Below are 20,399 nucleotides of genomic sequence, written 5' to 3' on the forward strand. Positions count from 1 at the left end.
GCCAGTATAAACTACCCCTATATAGTACCCCCAGTAAATGATAGGGGTCTGCAGATACCGGCCGAGTGCCTGCTGCCATTTTTCTTCCTCCTGCAGAAATATCCTATCCTTTTCTGCAAAATGGACAAAAATTGAAATGTATTTATATTTTTTTACAGTGGGCCGCGGAACGGATACAGATGTTCCCATCATTTTGCAGCCCAATTGCGATGAATGGGTCCACAAAAAATGAGGATTGGATGCAGACCAAAACTACGGCCGTGTTCATGAGGCCTAACTCTGCTTATAGGCAGGGGTAGTGTAGGGACATATAAGGGGTAGTAGTTTTCATTCTCATATACAGCCACTTCTGCAGGGAATGATGGGGAAGTCAGCCGAGAACCATGAAAAGCATTGCACGTCAACCATCACTGTACTAAGCAGTCCATGCTAAAATAAAGTCCACCTCTTATTCTGACCAGTGATCATCCTTTTTGAACAAGATTTACCACTGGGACCCCCTCAGCCCATTGCGTATACCACAGCCACACATGTGTGATGTTCCTAGCAGTATGAGGAACAAGCTGCATTTCAGTTCATTCAGAGACTTCAATTCTTGTACAGCAAGTTCCACTAATTGGTGAAACAAAGGTGGTCAAAATGAGAACTAATGTTCACTAGAATAAAGGAAGCCTTTTTTGTAATATACTGGGCCTGGCAACCATTAGATCCAGGTCAGACTGTTCCGTGATGAGATGTAACATTTCTCATTAGATCACGCCCTCTGCTGTTCTTTTGATTCCCTCTGAGAACATCCACCTACACTACTCACAAAAAGTTAGGGATATTTGGCTTTCGGGTGAAATTTATGGAAAATGTAAAAAGTTTACGCTACAGTGATATTATATCATGAAAGTAGGCCATTTAGCTAGAAGCATGCAATGGTGATTTCCTTATCTAAAAACAATTTATTGAAACAAAAGCCAACAACAGTGGTGGGTATACCCCCACAAAAAATGTCAATGTCTCAATAATAACTTGTCATGTGGCCTTGAGCATCAATTACAGCTTGACAACAACGTCTTATGCTGTTCACACGTCGACTTATTGTCTGCTGTGGCATGGCATCCCACTCTTCTTGCAGGGCCACGGCAACTTAGCTGATCACATAGGTTTTTAATAGGATTCAGTTCTGTAGAAAGTGCAGGCCACACCATTTGAGGTGCCCCAGTCTACAGCAGCCGTTCCCTAATGATGCGACCTTGATGAGCTGGTGCATTGTCATCCATGAAGATTAAATTAAGCCTGTGTTGTTCATGCAGAGGCACAATGACTGGATTAATGATGTTATTCACGTAGTATGGACTTGTCAATGTACCCATTCAGAAAGTGTAGGGCAGTTCTGTATTGACTAGACACACCTGCCCACCCTAACACCACCACCACCAAAGACTCGTCTGGTGACAACAGTGGCTGATGCATAGCGCTCTCCTTGACGTCTCCAACATCAGTGACAGCCATCATTTCTGCTCAGCGTGAATTGACTTTCATCAGTGAACAGCACTGAGGCCCACTGGTCTGTCCTCCAAAGTAGATGCTCCCTGGCCTATGCAAGACGACAACGCCTGTGGTCAGGTACTCTTGCAGGTCATCTAACACTCAGACCACGTTTATGTAAATGGTTTCGAATGGTCTGATGTGACACTTGGGTGCCTCTTGCCTCCCTTAAATGTGCCTGCAGTTGTGTGGCATTCATCATCTGGTTCCGCAGAGCATTGTTCACGATGAACAGTCATCAGTGTGGGATGTGATCTGTCACCGCCAGTTCTGTGAGCAGGTCTGACAGACGTCCTTCTCTACCTCTTGCACGATGTTTTGTTTTGGTTTCACTTTCTCATCTCATTTCCTTCTCCCAGGTGTCACCTATTTAGACTAATCCTCTTTCCTTTATATTCCCTTCCATACTGCCTCACTTTGCGGTTTATACTACTTCCTGGATGAAGTGTTCAGTGCTGGAGGCTTCTGCTGCTGCTTGTTCAGATAAGTCCTTTCATGTATTGTGTTTCCTTGCTGGCTTGATTCTAGGTGACCCTGACTCCCTCCATATGAAGTGCAGGGAGCCGGTGGTCGTGTCCCCTCACTATTATAGGGTTTTCAGGTGTCACACAGTCTTAGGTACGTGGGCATACAATCGTCTACCTTTGAGCCCCTTGTATGTGCTTAGCAGTCAGGGTGAGCTCTTAGGGTTTTATAGGGGTCACCTATATGCTCCTTAGTTTGGGATCAAGCCAGTCGGATGTTTATTTATAAGTTCCAGCTTTCTGCAACATCATCCGTGACATGACCAAAGGCATGGTCGGACTGGCCCACCAAGGAGCCGGTGAATTTCTCGGTGAGCCCTAGCCTACACTAACAGACTCATTTACAGGAATGTAAGTGCCCTGCCTGCTAATGTATATAGATCATTAGTGCCACACCCGACCGTCAGGCAGTTTCATGTAATCTGCCTGCTGATTGGGTGTCACGCTGCTGATGTATATACAGTACATTCTCTACAAACTGAATTAGCTTCGGTGGGTCCAGGGGAAAGTGCAGCAAGTAATTGGTTGCTGCAGAGACGTGGCCCATATTCTTTCACTGTGCGCCCCTCCTCATGAAGAGTGAACTACATCTTCATTCGTCATCTTGTTGACAGCACACAGAGACAGGCAGCATCCCCAGCTGCCTGCCCACATTCTACAATCTGCAGAGCGCGGTGGCTGGTTTGCAGTCAGACAGGATGGTGACTGATGAAGGCAGCCAGAACAGAAGCCTGCCTCTGCACTCCAGTTAAGGAGGTGGTGGGTGGTGAAATGTGAAAGAAACAGTAAGCCATAGTGTCACATGCCAGTCCCCAAGATAAAATAGGTATTTACTGTGGAAAAAAACTGCAGTCATTTTCGGGTTTTTCTGCCTTTCCACCTGGAAATTGCAACTCCCAGCATGTCCTGTCAAATGCAGACCTTCAGGACCTGCTGGAAGTTGCAGTTTTCCATACTGCAAAATGCTGCACCTTTAGGGTCCATTCAGACATCCATAAGTATTTTTTCCGGTCCGCAAATTGCAGATCCGCAAAACACGGATAGCGGCTATGTGCCTTCTGCGAACCTGTGATAGTAGGTCCGCACCAGTTCCGCAAAATTGCAGAACGGATGCAGACCCAGAACTACAGACATTTGAATGGATCCTTAGAGTGCCTGCAGATGATGCAGATGACATGTTTTTCTACATGGGTTCTCAAGCCGACAAACAGAAGTGTAATACAGTACCAGCAAAGAGATGAGATCTCATGTACACTTTGCTTTTTTCTTCAATGCCGAAATTGACCCGCTGTGTGTTTTTGAAATCCACAACTTGTCAATTGTTTTTGGAGATTTCAACCTTTGCAATACAAGGGTGCAAATTGTGAGAAAACGGCAGCAAATTCGCCCAAAACACATGCAGTTATGCATATACCTGTAACCATGTGCAGGAAACACCAAATTTGCACCAAAAACTGCATGTGTTACTTGTGGTTTTTATGGCAGATTTGCTGCAGATTGCAATGGGTGAAATGTGCCAAAGGATCGCACCAACAGTTTACGTGACTTCTAAATGCACATGCCAGGTCAGTTTCTGCACATGTGTACATGTCTAATCTAATACGTTTAATACTGGTAACTGTATTACGCAGCGTTTTTTCCATATAAAAATCCGCACAGACAAATGGCACATAATCTGCATCACGTGCCTTCACACGTGGCAGTAAATTCCGGGACTGAAAATCAGTTCCATTCACCTTAGGCCTCATGCACACGACCGTTATGTGCATCCGTGGCCGTTGTGCCATTTTTTTTCGCGGACCCATTGACTTTTAATGGGTCTGTGGAAAAATCTGAAAATGCTCCGTTTTGCAGCAGAGACCGTGATCCGTGTATCCTGCCCGTCCAAAAAATATGACCTGTCCTATTTTTTTGACGGACAACGGTTCACGGACCCATTCAAGTCAATGGGTCCGTGAAAGAACACGGATGCACACAAGATTGGCATCCGTGTCCGTGATCCGTGGCCATAGGTTACTTTCATACATACGGATCCGAAGATCCGTCTGCATAAAAGCTTTTTCATAGCTGAGTTTTCACTTCGGGAAAACTCAGATCCAACAGTATATTCTAACACAGAGGCGTTCCCATGGTGATGGGGACGCTTCTAGTTAGAATATACAACGAACTGTGTACATGACTGCCCCCTGCTGCCTGGCAGCACCCGATCTCTTACAGGGGGCCGTGATCCGTACAATTAACCCCTCAGGTGCTGCACCTGAAGGGGTTAATTGTGCTATCATAGCCCCCTGTAAGAGATCCGGGCTGCCAGGCAGCAGGGGGCAGACCCCCCTCCCTCCCCAGTTTAAATTTCATTGGTGGCCAGTGCGCCCCCCCCCCCCTCTATTGTATTAATAACATTGGTGGCACAGTGTGCGCCCCCCCCCCCCTCCCTCTATTGTAATAATAGCATTGGTGGCACAGTGTGCGGCCCCCCCTCCCTCCCTCTATTGCATTAACATTGGTAGCAGTGTGCGCCCCTCCTCCCTCTATTGTTTTAATACATTGGTGGCAGTGTGCGCGCCCCCCCCCTTCCTCCCTCTATTCTTTTAATACATTGGTGGCAGTGTGCGCCCCCCCCCCCCCCCTTCCTCCCTCTATTCTTTTAATACATTGGTGGCAGTGTGCGGCCTCCTCCTCTCCCCCCCCCCCCCCCAGATCATTGGTGGCAGCGGAGTTCCGATCGGAGTCCCAGTTTAATCGCTGGGGCTCCGAACGGTAACCATGGCAACGAGGACGCTACTGCAGTCCTGGTTGCCATGGTTACTTAGCCTTAGCAATAGTAGAAGATTCATACTTACCTGCTGGCTGCTGCGATCGGCCGGGAGCTCCTCCTACTGGTAAGTGACAGCAATGCGCCGCACAGACCTGTCACTTACCAGTAGGAGGAGCTCCCGGGCGGACACAGAGATCGCAGCAGCCAGGTAAGTATGATGCTTCTACTCCGCAGCCACTAATGATCGGGGGGGGGGGGGGGGCGCACACTGCCACCAATGCAATTATTACAATAGAGGGGGGGGGGGGGGGGGGGGTGCACACTGCCACCAATGCTATTATTACAATAGAGGGAGGGGGGGGGCGCACACTGCCACCAATGCTATTATTACAATAGAGGGAGGGAGGGGGGGGCGGGGGCGCACACTGCCACCAATGCTATTATTACAATAGAGCGAGGGGGGGCGGGGGCGCACACTGCCACCAATGCTATTATTACAATAGAGGGAGGGAGGGGGGGCGGGCGCACACTGGCCACCAACAAGTTAACTACAGGGGAGGGGGGGCCCACTGGCCACCAATGAGTTAAAAACCCCTGCTGCCTGGCAGCACCTGCCAGGCAGCAGGGGGCAGTCATGTACACAGTTTTTTTGTATATTCTAACCTGAAGCGTCCCCATCACCATGGGAACGTCTCTGTGTTAGAATATACTGTCGGATCTGAGTTTCACGATGTAGCTCATATCCGACAGTATATTCTAACATAGAGGCGTTCCCATGGTGATGGGGACGCTTCAAGTTAAAATATACCATCGGATTAGAGAAAACTCCAATCCGATGGTATAAAAGAACTCCAGACTTTACATTGAAAGTCAATGGGGACGGATCCGTTTGAAATGGCACCATATTGTGTCAACGTCAAACGGATCCGTCCCCATTGACTTGCATTGTAATTCAGGACGGATCAGTTTGGCTCCGCACGGGCAGGCGGACACCAAAACGACTTTTTTTTCATGTCCGTGGATCCTCCAAAAATCAAGGAAGACCCACGGATGAAAAAACGGTCACGGACCTACGGACCCCGTTTTTGCGGACCGTGAAAAAATACTGTCGTCATGTGCATGAGGCCTTAATGTGGGACTTGCAGAAATCCACATGCTCACTGCCCCATTCAAATGAATGCAACTGATTTTCAGTCGCAAAATATTCTGCCACAAAATCTGCACCCCTACATTGCAATAATGATGGTCACCGAGGTTGCATCCAAACCATCATTTGCTGTTGCCAGCAGTTCTACACAGCCAGCATTCTGAACAGTGGTGTCATCCCATGTAGCAAAAAACAAAAGTCTGTACGGTATACAAATAAATTAAGAGATTGCCTAGAATCACACCAGCAAGTAGTAAAGACTCTGCAGACTTCTGGTGTTTGTGGCCATGCGGCAGCCATTAGGTTGAACAGCGTCCTTACGACCATGGCACCTCTTATAAATATATATGATATAGCATTTTCAGTACATGGTGACAGTGTATAAAGTAAAACACCAAAAAATTTAATAAAAATCTAATTACAGTGCATGCCATAAAAAAGCAGATTTTCTTTCTTTCCCATTCCTTTACAAAAAAATTTAAATAAAAGGTTAGACTGTTCATGACCGGTCCTCTTCCTGAGCTTTTCATGACCAGGCACGTTTTCCATTTATTTATTTATTTATAGTACATACATTCTTGACAGCCATAAGGTTTTTTCGTTCGTTACATAAATCATTTTTATTTGGCGATCCTGGCCGTGACAGCTGCTGTGCAGCCAGTGTCACTTTGTAGCCCTATGCTTAATAAACTTTTTCAGTTGCTGGCAAACACTTTCTTCACTTTGGATGTTATTTAGCCTGGCTGAGGGACTGGGTGGTTCATTTAGTACCATCCACGCTGCTGAGTGTAACGGCTCTTTCACACGAGCGGATGCCGTGCGGGTAATCCGCTGTGTGAGAGAGCCAAGCCCCGCTCCGGACAGCAGAGACACGGAGCATTGACATGATTGATAATGCTCCGTGCCTCTCTGTGACCTTTTTAGTACAGAATCGCGGTGACAACTTTATCTCACTGTGATTTTGTAGTAAAAAGGTCACAGAGAGGCACGGCGCATTATCAGTCATGTTAATGCTCTGTGTCTCTGCTGTCCGGAGCGGGGCTTGGCTCTCTTGCACACAGCAGATTACCCGCACGGCATCCGCTCTTGTGAAAGAGCCCTAAATAACCAACAAGTTATCAACTAAAAGCCATGTGTTCGTTGCTTCATGAAAAAACTTTGATATAGTGTAATAGTGCACAATATAATTCTGTTTTGCCCACTGTATTGTGTACTAAAATGCACACGATCAAGTGCATGAGACTGAAAACTTTTCTATTTATGGTAGCTGTACGGTGTGCCCAAGGCACCCCAGTCTAACACTGGCCAAAGGAAGTCCATTTCTATGCCTTTCTGTGACTCTTCCGGTCTCTGTATCTCTGTTGCAACCTGCTGCTGACACTCTGACACTCTACGCTCAGTGGCCACGGCCATCTGAGAAAAACCTGCTTGAAGGAAGCCTCGCAATGGCGAGGTAATGTTGATCAATTGTTAGGTGTCGTCTTGGTCTCATGATTTTAAAAACGTGAACAGCATGATGAGGAGGACTGTTTAAATATCAATTCTAATTGAACCAGGAAATTTATTGGGTGATTCATGGATCAAACACCTGCTGTGAATTTTGCTGTTAAGCTCCTTGTTAGAGAACAGCAAGTTGTGCAAAAAGCACTGAAACATTGAACAATTGGACAGGTCTTCAAAAGTTGGTCACATTATGTTCACCTGTAAACGTTAGAGCAGTGATGGATAACCTCTGGCACTCCAGCTGTGGTGAGACTACGACTCCCAGCATGCTCCATTCATTTCTATGGAGTTCTGAGAACAGCCAAGCAAGTGTGCATCTTAGGAGTTGCTTTTTTTTTTTTTTACCACATCTGGAGTGCTGGATGTTAGTCATCACAGGGTTACAGTATACTTTAGGATCATCCTGAAATTTCACCCACAAGCCAAATATCCCTACTTTTTTGTGAGTAGTGTATGTATCCAACACTTCTAGTGTCCTGATTCTTATCTACTGGCCAGTACAATTGCACAGGTGGCAGAGCCATTCCTGCTTAGAATGATCTGGACAGGTGGACTGAACTACTGATCATGTGAGACCACAGCACTGGACACATTGGGGAACATTTATCAAACTGGTGTAAAGGAAAAATGGCTTTGTTGCCCATAGCAACCAATCAGATTTCACCTTTTATTTTCCAAAGGAGCTCTGAAAAATGAAAGGGGGAATCTGATAGGTTGCGATGGGCAACTAAGCGAGGTTTCCATTAAATCAGTTTTGATAAACCTACCCCATTATGGAATCAAAAACACCGGGGGCACCCCTGTATGTACCAGTAATATATAGAAACAGGAGCATTTTTTTAAGGAAACCTGCCACCACAAAAATTGTGTATAACGTGTTAGCAGCATGTTATAGGGCAGGAGGAGCTAAGCAGACTTATTTAATTCAAGTTTTCCCAGAAAACCATATATAAGTTTTGGAGAATCCATTTCCCAGAAAACGATAGGAGTCTGCTCAGCATCTCCTGCTGCTGTATACCATGCTGCTGGTACATTACAATGCATTTTCATGGTTTCCTTTCAAATGATTACAATAGAAAAAAAATGGTTTAGTTTTGCATAATCATACATCAACCCCTATAAATACAATTGTAATATCACACAAAGGTCTACATAACATGACCAATCTGCTTGTGCCACTGCAATCCAGGTATAGTAGTAACGTACAGAGAATACAAGTTTCAAAATGAATGTTACAATTTTATTTCCGTCCATAAAGTTTTCCATTAATGACACAAATACCAGGTCTACATTCTAGAAGATGGTGTATTAACTGAAGAAAACAATGTAAAATGACAGAACTAGGAAAACAGTACAGTGGTTCCAGTGGCAGTAGCTTTTCCACACCCCATCTTGCAACCAGGGAAGATTTACTGGCGCTTTACTAGTAGGACACTACGGGTAAGCATGAAGCCCATGCTCAGCTGCTCCTCAAAATATTTCCAGCTGACGGTCCTATTATATTGTTCTGCCTATAGAGCCTATTACTCTAATTTTATACAACTGCATTTTATTTTGGCAGCAGTCTGGTTTACAAGCTAGAATTTGGCTGCAGCCGATTAATGACCTAAGCTGAGTACATAGCGCAAGACCAATGAGACCAGAGATTGGCTGTACTGGTCATGTGGGTACAAGGGCACATCATCACAGTAAGGGCTCATGCACACAACCGTGTGCTGCCCATGGTTGTACTGCGGCCCGCAATACACTGGCACCAGCCGTGTGCATTCTGCATCACGGACCCATTCGCTTCAATGGGTCCGCAATCCGGGAGATGCGGAACGGAAGCCCACGGAGTACTTCTGTGGGTTTTCTGTCTGTGCCTCCGCACCACAAAAAGAGTAGTGCATGCACTACTTTTTTGCGGTGTGGACAGATCACAGACTTCAAGTTGAATGGGTCTGGATCTGTCTGCGGCCGCCGCATGGATGTTGCTGTGCAATGGGGACCGCAAATTGTGGTCCCCAATGCACAGAACGGCCAGACCTTCAGACAAGTAAGTTTTCTGCAGGAAAACGTGATTTCCTGTCCTGGACTATGCTCTTGTAATGGGACTTAACAGCATTATAATGCTGCGTGTCGTTGCCCGACATCATCTGTAACTGTACTGACATGAGGCCGCCAGTACAATTCATTACAGCCGGTCAGGTAGAGACACAGCATTATCAATCATCATGCCGTGAGGGCCTGAAACTAGCCTGAACAAAGACTGCCAGTGCTTGAACGGAAGGGGCTTCATCAGGTGTGGAAATGATCTTTCATCACTTTACCGCATTACTCCTCCTTACCTCAGAAAACCCCTTTAAGCCTTGACAATATTTAAATGTGTATGAGGGAGAGCAGCATGGTTGTGCATTGGCCATGTTAGATTTGAACCTGCCGATTATTTTTTCTGGGAGACAAGCTGCTGACAAAACTGTCAGGCTCTATTCACACAGGTTCAATGCCTTCATGTGAGTAGTCTCTCATGCAGAGAACTGTCTCCCTCTCCCCACAGAGGACGTGTGTGTTCATGGGGGCCAGGACAGATCGCCGCCAATCGAGGGTCCAGATGATAGCCATCTGCTGCATCAATGTATAAAGATGTAGATGCCTTGCATATCTCCTATTCAAGTATTCCTCCAAAGAGTAGAAGGAACTAGGACAGCTCAATAGCTTCAGAGCCCCATTACTACGGCTGGCTTGTGAGTATATAAAGCCTATGGGACAGATTTTTTATTTAATTTTTTGCTGTTAAGCAACCAACCAGGGTATACCTTTAATTTAAAAACAAGCCTCCGAAAAATGTAAGCTGCCACCTTATTGGTTATTGTGGGTAAGGCTATACTTTAATGGTTCCCAATCTAGTTCTTGACTTGAGAAATTCCTTAGGGTTATGTTTATACAAAGCAGTTGAGGTGCGGTTAAAAAAAAATATATATATATATATATATATATATATATATTTTTCTTTTTTTTTCTTTTTTTTCTTTTTTTAGTTTTTCATGTGTTTGTGGTTTTGAAAATCACAACAGAAACTCATGCATATTTTCAATAGTTTACTTGCAGATGAAAAGCGGTGTGTGAACATACCCCTAATATTGCACGGGTGGTTTGATTAAATAAATTTCACGAAATCATTTAGCATGTGTTTTCTACCGTATATAGGAATCCAGAGGAGTGTTGGACTGGTTTGAGAAACACTGTATTAGATCAAACAACACTATCTCAAAGGGCACCGGTCATGTCATAAAACTTTTGACATATCATAGTGACATCAGAAGTTTTCATCTGTGGAGGCCTAGGTGCTGAGATCCACAGATTGCTGAAACGAGGGGAAAAGCACTACCGCCCTTTGGCTGTGATCACTAGCTGATCATAGAAGAGCGGGAGTGGTGCTTGGTGGTGGTCTCAGCAATCGTAGCTCCACCTACCAAATCTTCTAACAGATCATTAGGATATCCCAAAGGTTTTATCATGTACCCTTGAAAAGAGACACTGTATACATTCATAAAATATGCCGGATATATAGACTTCGCTACTGCATTCAACAACCAAACAGAGAACAAAATTATACCAGCGAGACAATTTCAAGAGCTGGAAGACCATTTCTAGCTATTTTTGGTGCAAGAATTCTTCTTGTGAAAACATACAAACAAATATACACATATGCTAAAATGTAAGATAAAAAGGATGAAGAAATAACTTACGCAAAAACAGATTTTAGAATGAATATTCACATCATTTATCTACCTACAATATACCCTTCACCATGTGCATATAACATACAACTAAACAAGCAGCAAGAGAGCATCATATTTCAAGCAAGTACGGCCATTCCTCTTACACATGTGCTAGATCCAATCTTAGCGGTAACTTCATTTTTAAAGCTGGCCATACAAGAATGGCAGGTTCGGCTGACACGCTAATGTGTGTGGGGAGTTCCCTTCTCTTTCTGGACAGATGATGTTGGGGGAAGACAATATTTTTGTCTGATCCTTTTGTTCTCCGCTCTCCCCATAGAATATACTTACTGCATATATATGTGTATGGGGAAGCTGTTGAGAAAATTTGCATACCTAAGCTTTTAATTTATTTGTCATCATTCAATAGTATGGAAGGTAACCATGAACTCTGTAGGGAGGAAAGTGCAGAAACTAAGAAAATATTACAAAGTTCACCATTTTCACCTATACTACTGAATTATGAAAAATAAGATAACATTTAGGTACACTTTAACATGAGCACAAGCAAAGAAAAGGACACAAAAAAGGTGGTTGGGGTGAGGGTTGATTATCTTGCATAGGTTTAATTGCTAAGAATTTCTAGTTGCCATTTTCCCGTAAGGCCCCTTTTAGAGCGAGTGTCACGCTCCGGACTCACAGCACAGCACCCGTCCCCTTCCAGCACTACCGGGGTCGCATAGCATTATATTGATTTATGATATGTAACGCTTACAGTTCTGGAATGTATTGGATAACGTTGACATAATTCTGTCAGTGTTATCCTATACATTACAGACCTCTAAGGGTTACATAGCATCATAAATCTATATAACGCTATGTAACCTCAGCAGTGCTCGAAGTTCAGGACGAGTGCTGCGCTGCGAGTCCAGAGTGTGACACTCGCTTGTCTGAAAGGGGTCTAACGTTTTTTCTTAAGCATCAATGTTCCATGTTCAGTGCCATAATCAAGATTTCCATCAGCTTTCAAAGTCTTGTAAGGGCTCATGCAGACGGCCGTTCTCGTATTGCAGCAGTTTGTGTACCGTATCACGGATGTGGACCCATTCACTTGAATGGGTCCGCAATCTGGATGGTGCTGTGCAGAACGGAGGAACGGTGCGGACGGATCACGATGGTGCACACAACGGCCAGATTCATGAGCCCTTAGTCAGGTTCCTACAAGACACTTTATGGCTAGGTTCAAAATGAGTTTTTTGGAGGAGGTTTGGATGCAGATTTTCCTGTATATTTTTAAGCCAAGGACAGAAATGGATTTAAAAAAGGTATCAGAAATATAAAGGAAGGGCTTATAATCCCTGTTTGCTGGATCCACTTTTGCCTTTGGCTGAAACAATTTGAACACATACCATATATATTTTAAAAGTTTAAATTGGCCTCCTAAAATTGAAAAAAATAATTTTTTCAGATGCAACAGTTTGAAAATTATTTTAGGATTGTTATTGTGATGCATATATTTTATACTGCTTAACAGTACATTCACCAATGGAAATAGAAACAGTAGTGTAGATGGGCAGTTACCCTCAAGACTACTGCTACCCTCAAGAATTTGTTCACCAGTGGAGAGTTCGCTGGATAACTTCTTCTGTGACAGAATCCTAATGGCGGATGTAAGTGAGAAAACATCACAACTAGCCAGAACTCAACCCAAATGTACCTGTATGGACTACAGAAGAAAACCCTTAGATCATCTGCAGCACCAGTGGTGGCCATCACCCTTCAACCAGATGGAAAATCCATGTGCTAAAAATACTAACTGGTAACCACCCAGACATGTCGAATCAAACTATAGGATTTTTCCACAGAGATCAGTTCTAAAGGTTGTACAGATTGTGCATAAAAATGGAGACAATGCAGGGCCGCCCATCTACAGATAGCAGTGGTGACATCTTATTACATCAGAAATACATAGACAGGTTTTATATACAGTTGTACAGAAAAGAGTAGTGGCTCATTTCAGTTGACTCTCTATAAACAGTTTACTTCACTTTTTAGAGGAAAGTTTGAGAAGATTTTACGTAACCTTTTAAGAACTGCTTGCCCATAATGGAGACATTTGTGTACAGTGTAAATATCGGCACGACCCCAAATCAGGTCAATAATCACATTGTTGTGCTCATTAAACGTGTACAATTAATACTTGCTGTTCTGCTAATGAACAGGGAAGTGCTGCTGTTAGCATGGCCACATTAGGTTATTTGAGAAGTTTACCTTATACGCTTTGTATGGTCTATACCAGGGATGCCGCAGCTGTCGTAAAACTACAACTCCCACCATGCCCTGCAGTAGGCTGTATTGGTATGATGGGAGTTGTAGTTTTGCAACAGCAGGTTGGGCATCCCTGGTCTACACACATTAACATTTTGTGTTTTCCATCTGGGGTACTTGGATTTATGACAGCAAGAAGAGGGCAACCTTCAGGGCTATTCTGGCTCTCAAAAATACTGGAGTCCTAATAGATCCTACTATAAGAGAATGGGATCTGTCAGCTTCCAAAAATGGATCCAGCAAAGCTATAAACAAAGTAATAATTCTGGGCCCAAAAAAACTAAGATTTAGAAATACTTAATATATAAAAGGAAATGATGCATATATCTCATTGGAAACTTGCCCTGCATCTGTGTTACAATGAGGAGTGACCAAGGGAATGAGCTTCCATTTTCACGAGATACACTTTGGTTGGTAAAACTTTTTCCTTGCATTTTATTCCCAGGTACAGTAAAAGACATGGTTTAAAAGAACCCCATTTCATAAAATAAATAGGAATCAAAATACTAGAGGAGGCGGCTAGTGCAGACTTGCCTAGATGCACATGCAAGACATGATGCAAAGGATTAGTTGGGAATATCAGCACCGCTGTTGCGATTTCCATATTTATGGTGGATAATAAGCAGCACAACACCCAGGAAAAAGCAGATGGAGCCCACAGTGATGTATGCAATGCCCAAGAACGGATTCTTTCCCCCCATCCAGGAGATTGTGCTGAGGATCATTCTCTTCCTTCCATCAAAGCTGAGAACAGGGTAATCTGAGAAATGTATAGGAAAACAGCTGCACGTAACTATACAAACTATATACATTTGGTATCACCGTAATCCTACTGACCATTAGCCCTCGCAGCGAACACAATTTAAACCCATCTTTTTTCATGGTGCTAAATGAAGGACCATGGGGTTTTTCAATATTTCTCTAGTCTGTACAATTTAGTACAGTAATTTCTAGTAAAAACAAAACAAAACAAAACTCAAGAGGTATGACCCAAACAGTTAGAACTAACTGAAAAAATAAAAATAAAAAATATGGAAGACTTAAGTTAAAGAGGTTTTCCCAGAATGACAGTGTATCACTTACCTAGTTATAGAGTCTGACATCTGGGACCCCCCCCATCAATCATGAGGGTCCCATGGCCCCAGTTGGTGGTTGAGCATGTGCACTGCCTCTCCATTTAAACTACAGGGAAAGTGCTGTTGTTGCCATTTTCACAGCCCCACAGACTTTGAATGGAATAGTAGTAGGCATGCTCAATTACCACTCCATTTGACCAGTGAAACCCAACCTTCGATCAGATACTTAAAGGGCTATTCCCATCATAATGATCACTATTATTAAATGTGTTAATGATTGGACAGTGATCATTTTTCTAAATATATTTTATCGACCAATTCCCACCCTTTTTGAGAAAATAAGTCCCCTCCTACCTGATGTCTTTCGTCTCCCCTGGTTATGGCCACTTCTCCTGTCGAATCCAGCCAGGCCAGACTGAAGATTCTCTCCCGGCCGGGCAATGTCCCGAACGCGCACGCCACCGCGCATGCGCCATGATGACTTCTTCCTGGCCAGTATAGTATAGAGCTGCGAACGCGCACGCCAGCTCTGTACTATACAGGCCAGGAATAAGTCACCATGGCGCATGCGCGGCGTGTGTGCGCGTTCAGGACATTGCGTGGCCCGGCCGGAAGAAAAACTTCAGTCTTCTGCGCAAGCGCGGCCTGGTCGGGAAAAGACGTCACTGAAGCCCAGCCAAATCCAGGAAGTGGATGTCACGCTGGACGAAGGTAAGTATTAAAACTGAAGATGGGAATACCCCTTTAAGAGCCGCCATAAACTGACTGCAGATTACCCTCATGTTATAAAAGGATACTGTATTCTATATGCAGAGAGTAATTTCCAGGCGCCAAGGCAGCAAATGATGATTCACCCTTCTCTATCAACCGATAAAGCTTTCTGAAGGTAGGCAGTGCCGCAGTGCGCATCCACACGATGAAATCTTCATTGATAAAGCCATTGTTTTCTGGGTCGTTTGGATCTAGCTCATAGACTGGTTTCCGCCAATTTATTGGCTTTGTGGTATCTGTGTAACAGAGATGTCAGATAAAGTTACTAGCGTTACGGGGTTCAGCAACAGACAGTAGCATGTTGAGTGGTCAAGGAACTCCGACCCATCTTGTTCACATGTACCGTACTAAGCTTATGGCCTCATGCACACGACCGTGCCGTTTTTTTGCGGTCTGCAAACCACGGATCCACTTCATAGGCAGATTGGGCCTGCATGTCTATTGATAAGGCTATGTTCAGACTTAGCGGAGGTATATTGGCTCTGTCGAGTTCAATCATTTTGATGAAAAAACACTACATGGTGTCTGACAGCCGTGTGAACAGAGACCAAGATGTACAAACGTAACCTTTCAGTTAATACCAAAGTAAAATAAAAATAAAACGTTACCTTTAAGTGCATCAGATAAATTTCCTGTTGGATTTCTGAACTTCACATTTTTATCGGTCCACCATGCAAGACCTTTTTTGGCCAGTGGAATTTCTATTTCGGTTCCATTTTTGATCTGATATAAGCTAAAAGAATCTGAAACCAAAAACACAACCAGTTAGACGTCAGTGGATTCTAGTTGATGACCCATAAGTTCACATGCTGCAGATCACTTCCTCCCATTCCGATTTATTAATTCAGCTTAAAGTGATACAAACACTTATTTCACTGGTATTTAGAAGTAACAAATAGCATCTATCAGACACTTCTGGCACATCCGGTGTATATTCCATAAAATGTCTAAAAACAGGAATAACCCAGTAGGCCAGTTTCACCGTGCGAGTATGTTTTCCTGTAATACAGACGAGAGTCTTAGCCCCACTGTGGGTTTACTGACCCCCAACTGACAGCATTATCCACATGATGAGTGTACATATGAGCTCACAACACGCTCATGTGAACCTGGCCTTAAGGAAGCACTCTGGAATTTTTTTTCTTTGCCTATATAATTTCGGATAGGCCTTTATTAAAGAATAAGATTGAGGCTGTTGTCTATGCCTTGTGTATACCTGTATACCAGCCATCTTCATTCCTTCTAACCCTCAGATATGGTTTTCCTACATTTCCCATAATGCCTGGCTTTGCAGAGACGGAGGGGGCAGAGTGTGAACACATTGCACTGTGTAAGGACAACGATTACACTGACCTGTTGACTCCTCACACTGCAGGGTCTCCATGTATTCCTATGTGATATAGCTTGAGCCTGTCTGCCCTGTCATCTCTCTCCCCTGTCAGTTCTTACATGTAGGAGGGGTGAGGAGTGTGAAGCTACATCCCACAGAACCACACTGGAGAGTCAGCACACACAGATAGAACAGGCAGTGTGAGTCAGGAGGTTTACGAGTGCAACTAATTACTGTATACACTTACCTACTAAGGGAGAGAGATATATATATATATATATTATATATATATATATATATATATATATATATATATATATATATATATATATATTTTTTTTTTTTTTACACTCATGGTCTTTAAGATAGGGGAGACATTATATACAGGAATATTCAGAGGAACATGGATAGTGGGGAGGGATTGGATAGGTAATGATGTCATGCTGTAGTTCACACAGAGAGACTGCTGGGAGACTGACCACTGCTGTCTGGGCTGGTAGTGAGACTTGAGGTCACATGACCAGTTTCTTATAATGAAAAGATTCAAAATGTATTGATGCTACTAGTTAGGGTGTGAAAAGTTACACTGCTAGAATATTGGTGGTGAGTTAGTATTATATGGGGGGGGGGGGGGGGGGGGCTAGTACCATGCTAGTGATAGGGAAAACACAAAATTACAGTTATATCTCCTAATCCATTACAGATTCCAATTTTTCAAAAGCAAAGTGCACAAAGCACACAGTTATCACACCAAAAAGCAAACGTGTGGAATGATTCTGAAAACGATCCCATATTTTACACAGTAAGAAACTTACCATTGAACATACTGTTAGCAATGGCCCCACAGGGAGCGATGGGTTTGTTCTGATTCACACGATAGGGGTCACATTCCTTGCTGGGGTTCTGAAAGGGTAAAAAGAAGACATTAATATGATACGTGAGCAGAGTACATAAAGAATACAGATCAAGAATGGGATAATGGTTTTAAGTTATTCTATTACAGATGGTTTAACTATTGTTCACATACAAAAGATAAACTGTAAAACTGCGCTCAACGCTGAATGCCGACTCGGCATCGATCAGGTGCAGCGAGTCACATACCCTCAGCACACACCAAGGTCACTGTGTATACACGGACATACAAACAGCAGGAAAAGGAAAGGGCTTATTGATCTTAAAACCACCTAAATAATTCAGCAGATTTCTGCATCTAAGCACGTCCCAGGAATGAAGTGGGGATATGTATTCATATTACTGAAGCAAAACTTCTGGAGGGCCAGAAACAAACTCTGCAACCTGTCTGGGTGCACTTGGATGTCCACAACCCACTATTAGGGTGCATTCACATGACCATATGTATCTTACAGCGCACAAAATGTGGATCTGCAAAAAATACGGATGACGCCCATGTTGCAACCACTGTAACAATGCCTATTCTTGTCCGCAAATCTTTTTTGTGAGACTGTGGAACAGACATATGGATGCGTACAATACACAATGTGCAGTCTGTATTTTTTGCGGCCCCACTGAAACAAGTCTACTCTGGATGGAGCCAGTTACTACAGCGCTACTTCTATTCACTTCAACGGGAGCAGCCCCGCAGTAACCAGCTCCATCCACTAGAGCTACTACCAAACGGCTGATTGGCGGTGATGCGGGGTGTCAAGCCCTACGGATAGGCCAGCAATTGTTAAATCCTGGAGAACTCTTTAAAGAGCAGTCTGGTCTAGGGACAGGCCGGCTATTCTATTAGATCAAGGGCACAAAGAAATATTGTGTTGTCTGGCCAATAGAGCTTAACAAAGAAGATTCGATTTTCTCAGGGAGCACTGCTAGAACACTCCATCCTGCTGGTTTACGCTAAGGGTCTACTCGGACGAATGCAAGTGCTCCATGCCTGTGCTGCAGATTGCAAATTGCGGTCCACAATGCTCGGGCACCAGCCGTGTGAACTCCATGCTGCGGTGTGGACCCATTGACTTAAATGGGTCTGTGATCCGCAAGATACCGCAAAAGATAGGACATGTCCTATCTGTTGCGGTGCAGAGGCACGGACCTGAAAAGGGCTTCCGATCCATGTCTCAATTTCGCGAAAGACGGAACATGTCCTATCTGTTTCTGTGTCTTGTGGATCACAGACCCATTCAAGTCACACGGAGTGCACATGGTCGGTGCCAGTATACTGCGACCCACAATTTGTACACCGCCATACAAGCACGGAGCCCTTGCAGTTGTCTGAATGGACCCCAAGTAGTGCAATAAGATGAGTGAAGGAATCACAGCTATGGTGGGGGGGGGGGGGGGGGGGCATGTGGTGATGTCAGGAATCACATCTATGGTGGGGGGGGGTGTAGGTAATGTGGTGATGTCAGGAATCACATCTATGGTGGGGGGGGGATGTAGGTAATGTCAGGAATCACATCTATGGTGGGGGGGGGATGTAGGTAATGTCAGGAATCACATCTATGGTGGGGGGGATGTAGGTAATGTGGTGATGTCAGGAATCACATCTATGGTGGGGGGGTGTAGGTAATGTGGTGATGTCAGGAATCACAGCTATGGTAGGGTATGTAGGTAATGTGATGTCAGGAATCTCATCTATGGTGGGGGGGGGGATGTAGGTAATGTGGTGATGTCAGGAATCACATCTATGGTGGGGGGGATGTAGGTAATGTGGTGATGTCAGGAATCACATCTATGGTGGGGGGGATGTAGGTAATGTGGTGATGTCAGGAATCACATCTATGGTGGGGGGGGAATGTAGGTAATGTGGTGATGTCAGGAATCACATCTATGGTGGGGGGGGAATGTAGGTAATGTGGTGATGTCAGGAATCACATCTATGGTGGGGGGTGTAGGTAATGTGGTGATGTCAGGAATCACAGCTATGGTAGGGTATGTAGGTAATGTAAAGTAGAAGATGAGTCCACCTTGCGCTCCCTACTGGTGGGTCTGCGAACAATCAGCAAAACTGACTCCGCTGCTAAGTGTCAAAAGGAGCTGTTGTCCTCCTTCAATTTCAAGATAAGAATGGTTAAGTCACCCGAAGGTGACGTGGGACACCAGCGCTGGAATAGCAGAGCCCACCTGCTGCCACCTTCTACGTCTGGGATTAGTTGGTAAGTATTGATAAGAGGAGGAAATGGAAGGGGCGGGTAGCGAGACCGGAGCGAAAAAAATATATATAGTAGAGAAGTAAGCAGCCTGATACGCTGGCCTGTTATATTGAATTGAGGGAGAAGGCAAGTTCAAGCAAGAAAAAATCTCAGTGTGCAGTGTACAATGCGATATATAATTTGTACCTGGTAAGATCCTGCCTGATGACGGTCTGTATTGTATCCTCTCCGGTTTGTTTCTTTCTTTTAAAATCCAATGGGTGTGCTGTGATGAGTCCGTCCTGTGTGCTCACCTTCTAGCACAAACGCTGCCCCGGCCGGAAGCAAGCGTGGTGCGAGAAGGTGAGCACACAGGACGGACTCATCACAGCACACCCATTGGATTTTAAAAGAAAGAAACAAACCGGAGAGGATACAATACAGACCGTCATCAGGCAGGATCTTACCAGGTACAAATTATATATCGCATTGTACACTGCACACTGAGATTTTTTCTTGCTTGAACTTGCCTTCTCCCTCAATTCAATATAACAGGCCAGCGTATCAGGCTGCTTACTTCTCTACTATATATATTTTTTTCGCTCCGGTCTCGCTACCCGCCCCTTCCATTTC

At 44.3% G+C, this 20,399-nt stretch overlaps 1 protein-coding gene across 1 annotated transcript in view; it reads right to left on the reverse strand.

Annotated features, from left to right (window-relative positions):
* Positions 1-8,683: 8,683 nt before the first annotated feature.
* Positions 8,684-20,399, reverse strand: part of TMEM30A (transmembrane protein 30A) — a 32,761-nt gene continuing 21,045 nt past the window's right edge. The window contains exons 4-7 of the mRNA XM_044288664.1: positions 17,487-17,574; positions 15,950-16,084; positions 15,368-15,577; positions 8,684-14,254 (exon numbers count right to left, since the gene is read on the reverse strand). Coding sequence (XP_044144599.1) covers positions 14,061-14,254; positions 15,368-15,577; positions 15,950-16,084; positions 17,487-17,574 — 627 coding nt within the window. The 3' untranslated portion in view covers positions 8,684-14,060. The remainder of the gene's footprint in view (positions 14,255-15,367; positions 15,578-15,949; positions 16,085-17,486; positions 17,575-20,399) is intronic.

Source organism: Bufo gargarizans, chromosome 4 (genome assembly GCF_014858855.1).
Source record: "Bufo gargarizans isolate SCDJY-AF-19 chromosome 4, ASM1485885v1, whole genome shotgun sequence".
Classification (NCBI taxonomy): Eukaryota; Metazoa; Chordata; class Amphibia; order Anura; family Bufonidae; genus Bufo; species Bufo gargarizans.